General features: G+C 39.4%; 1 protein-coding gene across 4 annotated transcripts in view; it reads left to right on the top strand.

Moving 5' to 3' along the window:
• LOC147184599 (thyroid hormone receptor alpha) overlaps nt 1-14,997 on the top strand; it is a 104,532-nt gene extending 89,535 nt beyond the window's left edge. For all 4 annotated transcript variants that reach the window (XM_086069371.1, XM_086069362.1, XM_086069385.1 and 1 more), the window contains 3 exons: nt 332-475; nt 1,715-1,973; nt 5,286-14,997. In XM_086069371.1, the coding sequence (XP_085925497.1) occupies nt 332-475; nt 1,715-1,973; nt 5,286-5,536 (654 nt within the window). In that variant the 3' untranslated portion in view covers nt 5,537-14,997. The remainder of the gene's footprint in view (nt 1-331; nt 476-1,714; nt 1,974-5,285) is intronic.
• The last annotated feature ends 772 nt before the right edge of the window (nt 14,998-15,769 follow it).

Here is a 15,769-nt window from a genome sequence, read left to right as displayed (position 1 = left end):
GCATGCTCGTCTTCATTTTAATACATTCCATATTTATTGGATTACTTTCAATTAATCAAGCAGTTAATGCAGGTACACTTTCTCTGCTTTTTGGCAAAAAACTTCATTTGTTCACTAACAGCGTATGCCTTAGCGTTGACAAAGCATATCATGTATTGGACTCACATTTAAACTTTCTCAATGGCCTTATATATATATTGAAAACATTCTACTGCCTGAGGAATGGTGTTAAATTAGACACTACAGCAACACATTTTATTTTGACAAAAATATAAATTGTCCACAGGCCACCTAATAAATAGTTATTTAACCAAATGAGTTTTGCCTGCAGCCAGATGACATTGGTCAGGGATTGGTGCCCACCTCAGAAGGAGATAAGGTGGACCTGGAAGCCTTTAGTGAATTCACCAAGATCATGACGCCTGCCATCACACGAGTGGTGGACTTTGCCAAGAAACTGCCCATGTTCTCAGAGGTAGGTTAAACAGTATGTGCTTTTTATTTATGCTTGTGTTGAGGACAGAAAACAAACGACACCAAGGAGGGAAGGCAGGAAGAAGTATACAGTCACACTGATTAACACTGGGGCAGCAGATAGCAAAAACTGGGAAGGATAAAATCAGGGTCAGAAAAAAAACGGAAGCTTAATACACTGGAGGTAAATTCAGCAGGAAAACATATTTATATGTAAGACACTGCATAAGTCGACAGGATCATCTGACTAAAGAGTCTAAACCAGGCTTTCCTGTTGAAGTTGACGACTGCAAAGGAATCAGGTGTACCCTGCTGCAGCTGTGTGAATGTAGGTCAGCTACGCCCCCTGCCACACGCCCGCACTGCAGGAAGAGAGAAAATATGCTAAACATAACCCGACAACAACAAGACCCAAATTCAGCCAAAACTGAATGACCAAAAATTAAATAGAAAAAGCCCCTACTGTAACAGTTTTTTAAATACATCCTTAAAGCAATATAATTACATTTCCATAAATCCTATTAGAACATTGTAAACGCGTCCTATTCATCATGAATACTTTACACTTTGTAATAATGCATGCAAACTACTGGACAGCAGGACATCAGCACATACTATTTATAAATGCATCTTTTTTTGGTTTTGTGTACATAGTGTTAGCAGAAGAACTACAAATAACTGAAGCACAAACAAGTCTGCCCTGTTTCCTTTTTCTTTCATATTAGACAAGCTGCCAAAACCTAGAGAAATCTTCCACTAAATGGAAAATGTCATCTGAGATAGGCTGGAATTGGGATAGCACCCCATGACCAACAATAGGATAAGCAGTTTTAACACATCATGAATGGCTGGGAATTGCAATTTTCCACCAAAAAAATCAAATTGGGCTTTACGACTTCAAATATCATTTATAGCAGGCCATTTTCCTGTTTTGTTTTTAGCAGGGTCGACTTTTGAAAAAGCAATTGACTAATGAACTGTCACTGAGCAAATATGACATCTAAGTGCATTGTCAAATATTAAGCAGCTGAAGAGTCACTTTGCTCTTGCTAGAATTGCAGCAGCCTTGTCAGTTTTCCTACAAATGGCCTTGCTTGCTGTCAAATGTTTCGGACCCCCAAAATTTTTTCACCGTGAACAGTTAAGAAAATACTCAATAGAAATATTGAGATTTGAGAACACCTGTTTTGGGGGGTTCTATTTGGGATTACAGTATATCCCTACTGTGTTTACTTCACAGCTTCCATGCGAAGACCAGATCATCTTGTTGAAAGGGTGCTGCATGGAGATCATGTCACTACGCGCTGCCGTGCGCTACGATCCGGACAGTGAGACGCTGACGCTAAACGGCGAGATGGCCGTGAAACGTGAGCAGCTGAAGAACGGCGGCTTGGGTGTGGTGTCGGACGCCATCTTTGATTTAGGCAAGAGCCTTGCCCAGTTTAACCTGGATGACTCTGAGGTGGCGCTGATGCAGGCCGTCCTTCTTATGAGCTCAGGTGAGGATTATCATTGATATGAATACAGATTTTTTTTTTTTTTGGATTTACTGTCAAACACAGACATAACAAGAAAATGCTGGAGGAAAAGTTAGTTCTCTGACCACAGAGTTCACTAGTTGACAGAGTTCACTTGTAAAAAAAAAAAAAAAAAAAAAAAAATCAGTCCTTCATTTATCTGAATCATGGATCATGTGTTGTGAGAACAAGGAGTTGTGTGTATTTTCCTAATGAAGAGGGAAACTCAATTTGGTATGCTATTTGTATGCATGCAGATGTTTTCTCTCATCATGGATTCCTTCTCTCCCGGCAGTAATTTTACACGCTCCAAAATCCTCAAACATTAGACCTACAACAGGTTTTGATACCACTGATACTAGGGGGTCAGGGGTCACAAATACGGCACCTCATAGGTGCCAGGGAAACCCCAAGGACCACATGAGTAGCTCATGGGCCTGTTCTAAAAATATCTTACTAACTAGTGGTGTGTGATCAACATTTGTGTTCAATTGGGTTTAAGTCTGGTGACATGTTTGGCCATTCCATCACCAAATTACCCTCAACCTCTTCAGCAAGGCAGTGGTATTCTCAGAGGTGTGTTTGGAGTCATTATCATGTTGGAATACTTCCCTGCAGCCCAGTTTCTGAAGGGAGTGGATCATGCTCTACTTCAGTATGTCAAAGTACATGTTGGTATTCATGGTTCCCTCAATGAAATGTTGCTCCCCAATGCTGGCAGCACTCATGCAGCCCCAGGCCATGACACTCCCACCAACATGCTTGACTGTAGGCAAGACACACTTGTCTTTACCTGGTTGTTGCCACACACGCTTGAAACCATCTGAACCTAGTAAATTTACCTTGGTCTCATCTGACAACATGACATGGTTCTAGTCTATACTGCTGTGCCCTGTTCTGCTGCATTGGACTTGGGGCATCGGGTGGAGCCGCTCCAAGCTCCTGGGTTGGCTCTCCGGCTGGTGGCCCCTGCGGCGCACCGGGGGTTGTGGCCTGGTGCTACCATGGCCAGGAGGGCTGTGCTTGCCTTGACAAGCCAAGGTCGACGGCCCCCCCTCCTTGCCTCGTCTTTCCTCTTTTCTCTTGATGTCTCCCTAATCCTGTTGGAATTCAGATGTATCTGGGGTTGGTGAAAGATTCTGGATTTGTAACTGTTTTGTGTGTGGTAGTTGGTGTGTGGTTGGTGCTGGATTTCACTGTTTCATCTTTCTTTCCTTTGATCCTTTCTCTGGTCTCCTGACAACTTCACGACTCTGGCAGGACTCTAAAGTATCCGGTTAAGGGGAAGTGTCTTGGATTTATAACAGGTTACAGGTGAATTAAAGAGCACAAACTCGCATGCACGCGCGCACGCACACACACACACAAAGAGAGCGATGATGACGACATGTTGACTGGGGAAGGCTGCCGAATGAATAATACTGAGCTCTCAGAAAAAAAGAAAAGAAAACCTCTGGATTTGACAATTAAGCATGTGCACACATTGCCACACAACTTCTCTGGCTGACCATGGCGAAGCCTATTGTGAGTGGGACCTGTCCTTTTAAACCACTGGATGGACTTTGCCACTGTGCTGCTGCTTAGTTTTAGGGTGTTGGCAATCTTATTATTGCCTAGGCTGTCTTTATGTATATAAGTTCTTTTTGCTCACATGTTCAGAAAGTTCTTTGTCATGAGGTGCCATATTGAACTTTCAATTACCAGTATGAGAATGTGAGAGATGTAATAGAAAATTTAACACACCTGCTCCCTATTTACACCTGACACCTTATAATCCCCACCCATTTCAATAGTGAGTACCCCATGAAATTCTTAACTTATGCTGCTATTTTTGTCCTTTTTGTGTAATATTTGAGTAACTAAACAGCTCGTTCTTTCATTCAACACAATCAATTACATTTTTAAACAAAATATAGAATATTTGGTAGATTAAGAAGCATGTAGAGTGATAAGTTTTTAAAATTTTTTGACATTTTTCATCTTTTAATTCTTCTTAGCAAGTCAGTGTCTCATCACACTGGTGAGCTATTTTTAGAACAGATCCCAGTTACTCTACACAATGCGTGTGTCTCATCCCCCCATCCATCCATCCATTCTTGCACTACACTCAAGTTAATTGAAGGCAAATAACTTCAATAAGGCTGCTTGTTTACGCAACTCCGCAAGAAAAGCTTATTAAAGCAACACTAAGGAACTTTTAGTTTACGTTGATTATGGCGGAGCCATATGGACAAAAGCGGTATAGTTATTGTTTGAAGGAAGACCACATTTCCTATGAGGACAAGTGCATTGCGTCGTTTTTTGAACTCACACCAGCAAGTGAAATCCGGGCCAATCTGGGTAGCTACCCTTTTCCTTTTTTCTTTTTTGTCTCTTCAGACAAAACTTTTTCAGTTGTTTTGCAGCTTCTTGCTTCTGCCAGGAAAGCAATAACTGCATCGACATACATCAAATTGACTTCCATCTTTGTAACGAATTTTGAAAGGGGGAAGTGGCGAATGCCATAAAGCAGTCAGCACATTTGTAGTTTTTTGTGTGACAGTGTTCCTACCATCCTCCCCAAAGTTGCTTAGTGTCAGTAAAAATGATACAAACCCCCTCAAGCCATGGCAAAGGTACCATTTAACTACCGGTAGTTTTAAGTCGATGTTTTATCAGAAGAGTTAAGAAAATATTTCATTAAGGTTGGAAAGTTCCTTAGTGGTACTTTAAGGTGACAGACAGTATTAGCGGTTATTGAAGAAAGAAAAAAAAAAGAAGCTTTTTTTAATTACCTCTAGTTCGCGGGTGGGCGTGGAACGTATCACCCGCAAGAAGTGAGGGAACACTGTACTCACTTTTGTTGCGAGGGGTTTAGCTGTTAATGGCTGCATTTTGAGTTACTTTGACAATAAATTGACATAGTTAAATAAGCGGTACACTGACTACTTTTACTTGTGTCAAAGCGTCATTACTTCAGTGATGTACCAAAAAGATATCATGAAATATCTGCAGAAATGTGAGGGGTGTGCTCACTTTTTGTGAGATACAGCATTATCACATACTGTATACTCAACAGAATCCAGTTGAACAATTTTTCAAGTTATTTTTGAAAGTGGGAAAATGCTTCCAATATCTTGATGTTATTCAAATTAGAGACAATTTGTAATTTTGGTATTTACAACATGAAGTCGACAAGCATGATTTGCCTTTGCGGGCTACACAAAATGATGTGGTGGACTACATATGGTTCAAGGGCCTTGAGTTTGCTCCCTAATGACTTCTAATGGACAAATATTTCATTTCTCACCCAAGATCGCTCAGGGCTGACAAGTGTGGAGAAGATCGAGCAGTGCCAAGAGACTTACCTGCTGGCGTTTGAGCACTACATCAACCACCGCAAGCACAACATTCCTCACTTCTGGCCCAAGCTGTTGATGAAGGTAACAGACCTGCGCATGATCGGAGCGTGCCACGCCAGCCGCTTCCTCCACATGAAGGTGGAGTGTCCCAACGAACTCTTTCCCCCGCTCTTCTTGGAGGTCTTCGAGGACCAGGATGTGTGACTAGAAAACAGTTTCTGGCACCCCCTTACTGGAACACATTGATGCTGAAATTACTCTCCAAAGGGGTGCATTTGGAAAGAAGGAGAGAGAAAATATATATTTTTTCTTCTTTGATGGGAACATTTGGGTTCGGACACCCACCACCTACCACCAGCACTCAACATCACAAGAAAAAAAAAACTATGTGGCTTCTTTGTCGTGTCACTTTAAAAGGTACACTTATTTAAACTACACACTCAAGTAGAACTATATGCAGACAAACAAAAATCCAGCAAGTCTAATGTCTCCCCACACAGACACCTTTCACCTCATCTAGTGTTTTTTTGTTAGTTTTTTTCGGATCATAATCTCCTCAGACAATCCCACTCCACATGCTTCTTTGCACCTTCCTTATCAGCAGCGGCGGCCACCGCAGTTCAGCTTGACCCCCACTGAGCCGCTGTTATGACAGTGTTCGCCAACCTACCTCCCTCACATAGTGAGCTCTCTCTTTATACACACGCACACACACTCTCCAAAATACAACATAAACGCCTACAATTTTACCTCATAGCTTGTAAAATGTAGTGTCTTATTTATTGTTGGTTTACTGAGAGAACACACAAGCATGTAGTCTTCAGTCTATGCGTGTCCTTTTATAATGGGTCTTAGTGTGTATTAGTTAGAATTCATGTTTGACATGAGATGCAGCTTACCCCTGCTGTAAGCTTTTCTTTTACATTATGATAGGCTATAAACACAGGCTTAAGACTTTCTATTTGGGATTCATAATCAGTGGCGGCTGGTGGGATATTCTTAAACTAATGTAGATCAGACCATCAAATCCATTGCAGCAAGTGTCCCTTTCAGGCATAACGACATTCCCAACACAGAACTACGTATATAATAAATTTTCCAAATATATAATATAAGCTGCAAATAAAAATGGTTATTTATTAAGATGCTTCTTTGGATCTAATTTTGGCGTTGCTGAAGAAGCCAATTGGAAAGGTGAAGTGGAAAAAGGAATTACTGTGAAGATACTTGCCGTGGGAGTTGATTGTAGCGTGGCGATAGAAAGCGCCAAGAGAAATAAGTAGCTTGTGAAGAACTATAAAAAAGAAGTGGATTAAATGAGGCTTGGGACACCGTTTTCATTTCTAAAAGAACTTGCCTTTATGTGCAACAGCCAAATACTAGTGACATAAAGTCAAACAGTCTGATATGAAGAATTTGGTGCAAGGTTCCCCAAAATTTAGGCCAGCTGTGTTGAACTTGCACTCAAGCTCTTTGAAAGCAAGGCAAAGCTGAGTTGCTCATGTAGTGTGAGACATTTACCAAACGATTCTGGCTCCTCCTCAGATCTAAATTGTGCTCTGCCTAAAAAAAAAAAAAAATTGGATCAGATTCCCAGAGGTACTAATTGATTTGCTTTCTTTATTAGACTTAAGCTTCCTGCAAGGCATTTCTCAAATGAGTCATCTTTTAAGTTGTGCATTTATTTCTAGAATCCCTCAATGATATGTTGTGTTGCCTCAGGAATGTTGGCACTCTCGTACCCTCTTTCTTAAAGGGGACGTCAACCCAAAAATGTTCTTTACCATGATATCCTGTAGTCTAAACACAGCATTCTGATTAATATTACATTAGTGAAATATGAATTAAGCAGCAAAATCCATCATTTTTTGTCCACCTCACTACGCGGCCATTTTGCCACTTGCTTGAAGTTCTCCCTCACCCCAATGGGTTTCTGTCATTTGGAAAAGTAAACAAACAGGTGTACGCTGACTGTGCTCTTTGAAAGAAGAAAATGTTAAATGTGCACAGTTACGTGCACCGTTGTTGTCGCGCCTCGTCAAAATATAGCTGTCCTGACACCTGGAATATGTAGGCACTTTTATTTTGGAGGTGCTGCGGGAAAGGTTAAGTTCATCTTCATGATGACTAGGAGGGGACAAAGGGTTGCAACATGCCGGTTTACTTTTAGCTAAGTTGGTTAGCAGCTAATCTGGAAAAGGCATGGAAATCACTCGTCTTTTGTCAAAATACGCCATTTAGAAACCAAAATATGTGACCTACGTCAATCGTGGAGATAACAATAAAACCGACTGAAGTTGTCACTAGGACAAAAAAAAATGTTTTTGCTTGACGTCACGCACTGTAATCATTGTAGTTTCAAAATTAGTGTGCGTGCGTGCGTCTGTCTGTCTGTATGTATGTCTAGCTATCTAGCCTTCTATGTGAAGTTAACACCTTACCTTAAGCAACTAAGTAATTGTTTCACATGGCCTTCAATCAATTAATGAATCAATTCATCCGTCTGCAATCATCCCATCATCCAGTCTGTCTATCTGTCTTTATAAAAATACATACAGTATAAAAATATGCATTTAAATGTGTGTCAATTACACATGGATTTTTTATATTTGCAATCCTAATCAATTATTCAAGATGCATTAGTTAAACATTACGGTACTTGGATTACATTGCTAACTACATTTTTACCAGGTAGCGAGAAACTGTATCAGAATACTTTTTAAAAGTAACAGTCACAACCCTGCTTTTATAGCATTATGTGACCATGTATCGACAGATTGATACTGTCTTTTAATTCTGCTTGATTTGTTTTCTCCAAATGCATCAAATTGATGCGTTTAAATATGAAATATTCAAAATTTACTTCCAAGGGAGCATGCCCCTGTAGCCCCATAGAGGGGTTGTATTCTTCATACCTGAGCTGTTTTAATGCCCGGAATGCACAGATTTGACTTCTTTTTTCTTTTGTTTTTAATCTGAGGGCAGATGCCTTTTTTATTTACACTCACTGTTAACATTAATGCCTCCATTCCACTGTTTTCTGCCATCATATTTTGTCCTTAAAATCTCCCCATTCTGACAGGATACAGCGCTCAGCATATACTGTATGAGTACCCCCCCCATTCGAAAAATTTAAAAATTGTATTCAATATCTCAATGAACATAAGTCAATTTTCAAAATGTTGACAAAATGTTTTCTGTAGAATATATGCTTCACTCACAACATGAAAATAAGGTTGGTAATAAAATGTATAGATTACAAAATCTTTACTTGAAACAAATTAACTAATGCAAAAAATTAATGCAACCCCACAACAAAAAACAACTACATCTAGTATTTTCTAGGACATCCATGACTTTTATGGATAGCAACATGTCTGCCAGGCCTGGAATTAACAAATTGTCAAGTATTTTTCCTCTTGGTCTACTTATTTGTTCAAAATGTACTTTAATAGATTTAATTTAAAAAAAAATTTGTGGGTACTAATTAACAAATTATGTTTGCAATCAATGGCTCGCATTTGTTGGAGTATTTTGTAGTATAGTATCCCATAAAAATCGTATTCTAAAAGGAAACTAAAGGTATTCATACAAACATGTTGGGGTGTACTCATTTAGGCTGAGCACTGTATATACTTGCCATTTACAATATTATTTAAAAATAATTTGTGTGCGCCTCAATGTACTGCAAAATTTGGGCTATTTGACCATAATGTTTTTATCCATCAAAAGTTTTCAGTCCAAAAAAAAAAATCGCTGCTTGCTGTCGACTGTAAACGTGCAGTTCAATCACTGCACAACTTGCGAATGTCATATAACCAAAGTCGGAAAACTGGTGACCTGTGATTGGTCATTCATTATCTGATCCTTGAGCAACTTGATGTCATTTTCAGTTAACATCAAGTGGGAAAATGGCCGCCCTCTGGGATGGGTGGATTTTGCTACCTGAGTCATATTATTCACCGTGTTTAAAGTAGTGGAACTACATAGAACATATTAGTGTTCAGAATTTTTTTTTTTTGGGGGGGGGGGGTTCCCCATTAACCAGCCGTCCCTGATTATTTTGGGATCTAAGGCCAAAATATGAAATGAACACCATTATATCACTTAAGTAACGCCGCAAGGCTTGGGTCATCCCCTCAATCAACCAACTGACAGTTTGAAAGTATTTATCAGGTAAAGAGCCACATATTATCCTCAGGAGTTGCAAACCAGAACCAAAGGAGAGTGAATGTTGTCACCAGGTGAAATTAAATGAAATGAAAATTTAAAATCCCTCAGAAATTGCATGCGAATGCTGAGAAATGTCCGAAACACAAAAAGGTGGGGAGAAATCATTGAGAGCAATATGCAAATGATTCCCCCATGTGGCTGTGGACAGCATTGGGATGATAACTTCTTGTGAGGCGAACCCAGGACATGATCATTGCCACCAATTTGAATCTGTTGGGTAAACACGCTGTTATGTGCAATAAAAGCAATGTTAAGAAAAGCTACTATTAGAATGCCTGTCTCAGCATTCACGCACTTTTTGGATTTACAGTGGCAGTGATTTTCTTAGCAATTAGTTTACATCATCAGAATTTTACTTTGCTAGGAACATCTCTGCCCTCTCAGCATTCATATTCATAAAACTTCACAACTTTTCTTTCATTGCTAATGTAGAAGCAACAAGACTGGTTGCAGAATAATATATTACATATAGACACTATACAGAGTTTATCTATTATATTTCCAGTATATACCTCCTTTCTAAGCTTAATCTCACACACGCTTCACATTTTTCTTCTCAAAGATGATATATGACCATATTTCTACTTGCATCTCTATCAATCGCCGGACTGCACCACCACACGTCCTGTTCTCTCAATGGGCCACAAAACTCCTCTCCACACGATGGCACGACCCAACCGCCAGCTCTCAACTCCCGCTGATGTGATTGGAGTTGTTGTTGGGTGGTGGGCGGGGAAGATGTCACTTACCTCGTCGCTCAAACCCGTTTCAAAACGGATCCGATTCTACCTCACCTCTCATCTCGGTGCAGCTGCCCTCTTATCTGCAACATGAAAACATACAGATGCCAACATGTACTGCAACCATTTCCAAACAGGCCGTGGATCAACAGTTGACAGCCAAAGTGGCCCATGTCCATTTCTGGGACCAACAATGACTGTTGTTAGTTAGGAACCTGATACAGTATAAGACTTGAGGGGTCTGCTCACGCGTGATCTTAACATGTGATCTGCATGTGATGACATGCTAAGTAGGCACTTCTGATGGAGTCACATGATCTCTGCTCTGTTTGCAAATTCATTGCCAAAATTCAAAACAGCAAATGTGCTGTTAATTGCTTAATTGTCTTCAGTACGTCTCCTAATTTTTCCAAACCCACCTCCATTGTTTGTATCCTATTTTGGATGAAGCCATCTTATGCAATGAGCGTGGACATCTAAGGCAAAGCATACCAGAAACATGTTGAAGGCATGTCTGAAATGGGCTTCTTTATGACGAAACACGATGCAGATTATGGTCGGGTGTAATGACAGCGAAAAATGGGACTCCAGCAAGAGCCATTTTGGCCTGATTGGATCAAGTCAACAAACTACATTGGTGGGGTTAAATAAACAGCAGGTCTGCAGTGTTTGCCTCTGGATTCATCCAAACCAAGAGGAAGGAAACAGCACTTGGTGTCATCTGACTTATGGCAAGCCAATAGCAAAGTTGCTGCACAAACTGCTTTCTTGAGAGCTCGTTACTGCTTGTGGCTGAAGAAGAAGACGCAAGCCATTTATAATACAAACAAAAAAAGCTTCCTGAGCTCTCCTAACCCTAAAATGTACACTTGGAATTCAATACTGCTGAAATAAGCTCTCCACTCCGCAATTTGCTCTCAAGATTTGTATTTTGCAATGGATGTAATAACTACAAAAACCTTCCTTGAGCCCTTTAAATCCCTTCTCTCTCTCTCTCTCTCTCTCTCTCTCTCTCTCTATATATATATATATATATATATATATATATATATATATATATATGGCAAAATGGTCCTCATGTGGCAAAACATTTAGATATTCATATATTCAAATTCTACACTTAATCCCCTTTAAAATGATATGTAATACATTGACGTACCTTAAAAATTGACAACAATTTTAATATTGGAAGGATGAAATCCCTAGTTTTGAGAACAACAGGTTTAGCTAGCGGCATTAGCTAGCTGCTAGGTTAAAAACACTCCCTAGTTACGATGCATACTGCCTAATGATTGCTTATTTTCATGCACTTCTATTACAATTTTAACTGTTGTGCTGCTGGGAAATGAAACTAGAGACCTCAAGGAGGCTATTTGTGGAGAAATCTCAAAATTGACAAATTATGTCCAAATTGTCTAAAATATCTCAACATTAATCCTAGCGACATGTGGACCCTTTTGCCCACATATATTTATATGGAAAGTTTCAAAATGACTTTGTGTTCCCTGGAAAGTTTCTAGAAATATCCTGCACCCCTTTGCAACTCTAATCTTGAGCAGCTTAGAAGGTATCTTGCGACGTGCTCACGCTGCCTGTCTTCTCACCTCGACATCCCAAACAAGGGGCCCTTTTCACAAAGACAAATTCTTGATCAAGTGGTTTCCATGGAAACAAGCAAAAGCGTCATGCCAAACGTATTATCAGAGCTTGCAAAGCAGACAAATGCTCCCATTTGAACATAATCAAGGAAGGCCCCTCGCAGAGGCATGGCCTTTAAGTGCCACCACGCTTTGTTGCTACATTGCATGGCATTTAAATCCAAATGTGAGCAGCGATTCAACAAGGGCGCTCACACACACACCTACACACACTTACACAGATGCAGGCAGAACCATAGGATGATCAAGCAGTGCAGTTTCCCGCTTGCCGTCTCCCAGGCCTGCTGTGCTTTGACCTTTCCTGCGAAGGAAAGTCATGCAGCATGTGGCTATGAGTTCTGCTGTGCTCATTTACAGTAGTTAGTATAAACATTCACAAACACGCATGCTCTATATGCTATTTTTTTAAGCTGTCCACCTCCAATCAGATCACAAAGCAGTCATGTAGCACACCTTCATTCATATTAGCAATGTCGTACACAAACGCATAATTTTCACATTCTGCCACTTTTGTTTAACTCAGGACCACGTCCCTGAGCACGGAGAGCACTCGCGTGTTCCAGTTTAAGGACAAAAAACAAATGAGGTTCGGCGTCATGGTTGGAGCTGGCAGCCATTCTTTGCCGCCCACGGGAAAGAAAACGCCCTTCTTCTATGATCAACTATCACCAGCACCACAGAGCGCACTGCCTTCAGCCATGATCACATGCACCAGCATAGCAGAGAGACAGACCAACAGTCAGTGGTCATCTTCTTGAACGACAATTTCACCATTTCCCTTGCCAGCTACTGCAAGGCCATGTTCAAACAAGAAAAAGTTATTTCACTCTGGGATTGTTTTCAATTTTGCCTCTCATTTTCTGTCAGGGTTTTAAGATTTGCATTCGAGATTGATGGGAAGTCAAATATATCCGAGCAACAAAAACACATGGCTGAGAACCGCCATAAACTACGTAAAAGGATTAGGGCCAGTGAAGAGAGAAAAAAAAAAGGTTGGCAGGATTCTGACTTTACTCTCAGAATTCTGACTTTGAGAATTCTAACTTTAAAGTGAGAGTTCTCACTTTATTTCACAGAATTCTCACTTGAAAGTGAGAAAGTGGCTACGAGTTCCGCTGTGCTCATTTACAGTAGTTAGTATGAACATCCACAAACACACAATGCTCTCTATGCTATCACTTTAAAGTCAGAATTCTTACTTTATTCTCAGAATTACTTTAATCTCAGAATTCTGACTTTAAAGTAAGAATGAATAGTCAGAAATCTGACTTTGTTAGTGTGACTATTATTCTCACTTTAAAGTGAGAATTCTGTGATCAAAGTCAGAATTTGGAGAATAAAGTCAGAATTCTCACTTTGAATTCTCAATTTAAAGTCAGGATCCTCACTTTGAATTCTCAATTTAAAGTCAGGATTCTGAGAATAAAGTCAGAATTGTGTGATTAAAGTCAGAATTGTGTGATTAAAGTCAGAATTCTCACTTTAAAGTCAGACATCTGAACATAAAGTGAGAATCCTGCCAAACTTGTTTTTCTCTCTTCACTGGCCCTAATCCTCTTCCGTAGTTTATGGCGGTTCTCAGCCATGTGTTTTTTCCGTAATAAACTATTCAGATTTGCTTTGTTTGTTTTTTAAGACATAATCTGGCATTTGTCATCTACTTCTATGCAGAACTACAACAAACACTAGCTTCAGGGTTTCATGGTCCAAATCCATCTACACAAGAATGATTTAGTAGCTAAGGGTATCTTTTGCTGAAAAAGATCCTCATACAGGCAACGGAGCTGCAAAAAGAGCAAGACTGGCCACTACTTTGCATGCCGTGCCAGTTGCTTACATACAAAAGACAATACTCTCTTAGGTTCAGGTTTTCAGTTATGCTGAAGAAGTGTTGTCAATTTATTATCTTCAGTTAAGTAAAGTTTTGGTTTCCAAAGCGTTAGCTGTAGTATAATTGCGTAACCAGAACAGCATTTTAGGTCAAAGTAGATCCTCCAATGTGTGTCTGTGGACACTAGCAATATTGTGTCAGGTACTTTTACTGCATTTTGTTGGAATGCCGATTTAGTAGCCGTAGGATTTACCGAAGATGTGTTTGAGCATGGCTTTAGTAGTATCGAGCTGTTGCCTCACGACAAGATATTTGTTTGTGTATTTGTCACTACTTAAATGGCAAAAGGAAACGGACACGTTTTGCCAACCACTGACCACTGAACTTTCCCTGCGTCTGTCACTTTGCGTACTCGTTATGTTATACCTCATGTTTACGATAAATTAAACTGTGAACTCTTAAAAGTACACGTTAAAGCCTCAACTCATGCGCCTGCTTCAAAACTGCTTTTACTTACCCAGGGAAAACATGTGTTAGTCAACATCCTCTCTGTCCTCGGCACATTTGTCCGTCCCACAAATCAAATCCTCATCAATTGTAATGGCGAGCCTCCTCTTCGTCTTTTTCTAATCGATGTAAGCCCATCCCTCCACTCCAACATCCTCAACAACGCCAGCCCTAAATCATTTGCTAGCGAAAGATGACAATCCTCTATAGGAATATGTCCACATGTGGAATGTAAAATAATTGCAATTGTACCATTCATGACACGGTGGAAAGTCGCACACTCATGCTGTTGCTGAATTTGATGTTGACCATTGTGCACCAATGTCCTACTTATTATTCTTGGGTGTGTGAGTCCACAAAGTGCGAAAGAGCCTGGATTGAGCAGTAGATTTTTTTTTTTATGACTTGTATATTTGTGAAGTGAGGACTAAAAACCCTGAGCAATGTATTGTAATTGTTTTTTTTTCTTTTCTTCTACTTTGACTTCAATCTGATGATGGTGTCAAGAGAATGTGGGTCTATTTGTGTTCATTGTTGGTGCGACTAGTAATCGAAACATTTAATTAAGTGTTCAGTTTACCTTTGTTAACAGAAACAGCTCATTATTGATCCAGGATTCTTTAGCAATGGAGAACCCATAGACAACTTAGTAAATTACAAAGTGTTCCTTCATATATATATATATATATATATATATATATATATATATATATATATATATATATATATATATATATATATATATATATATATATATATATATATATATATATATATATATATATATATATATATATATATATATATATATACACACACACACACAACAAAGGAGTATTAGGGCCACACTAATAAATAAGATGATTTTTTGAAGAAAGTCATTACATTGTATGATAATATAAATAGTTTTTGTAATGTTGCGAGGAAGAAAGGTTCATTTTCAGAGAATAGCATTCTAATATGATAAAAATCAAAAATATACAAAACTGAAGTGGTAATATTACAAGCAAGTGTATATATGCGCTACAGTGAGGGATCTAGTCGTTATGCTGCATTCGAGGATGTTCGGAAGTCGGACATATCCGAGTTGTTTTTTCCCCAGTTCCGACCTGACAGCGTTCAAGGTGAAAGTAAACAACCAAGATGGCGGATAGTGATAAATAGTTTTTTTCTTTTGGTTCTCAAAACTCATTTTGACCTCCAGCAAACTTGCCATCTCGCAATTTTGCCTCATTTATTGTTTTTATCTTATTTTATAAGCATTTCATACAGTTCAGTAATTTACCTTATAATTTCATTCAGGGAGATAGCGGCATACTGTCACATATGTTGTGTTACATGGAGTTATGTTGAAGATGTATCGGTGAAGACAGCTACAGTTTGTAGTTTTATAGAGTAAATTGCGTTTTACCATTCACGGTCTGTGTTTCCAAATGGGTCGCCATTCTGGAGTGACGTCACATTGTAG

The sequence above is a fragment of the Leptonotus elevatus genome, chromosome 1 (assembly GCF_054856555.1).
Source record: "Leptonotus elevatus isolate MCC_2025b chromosome 1, RoL_Lele_1.0, whole genome shotgun sequence".
Taxonomy (NCBI): domain Eukaryota; kingdom Metazoa; phylum Chordata; class Actinopteri; order Syngnathiformes; family Syngnathidae; genus Leptonotus; species Leptonotus elevatus.
Note: the sequence above shows the minus strand (reverse complement) of the source record. Positions and strands in the feature narration are given on the sequence as shown.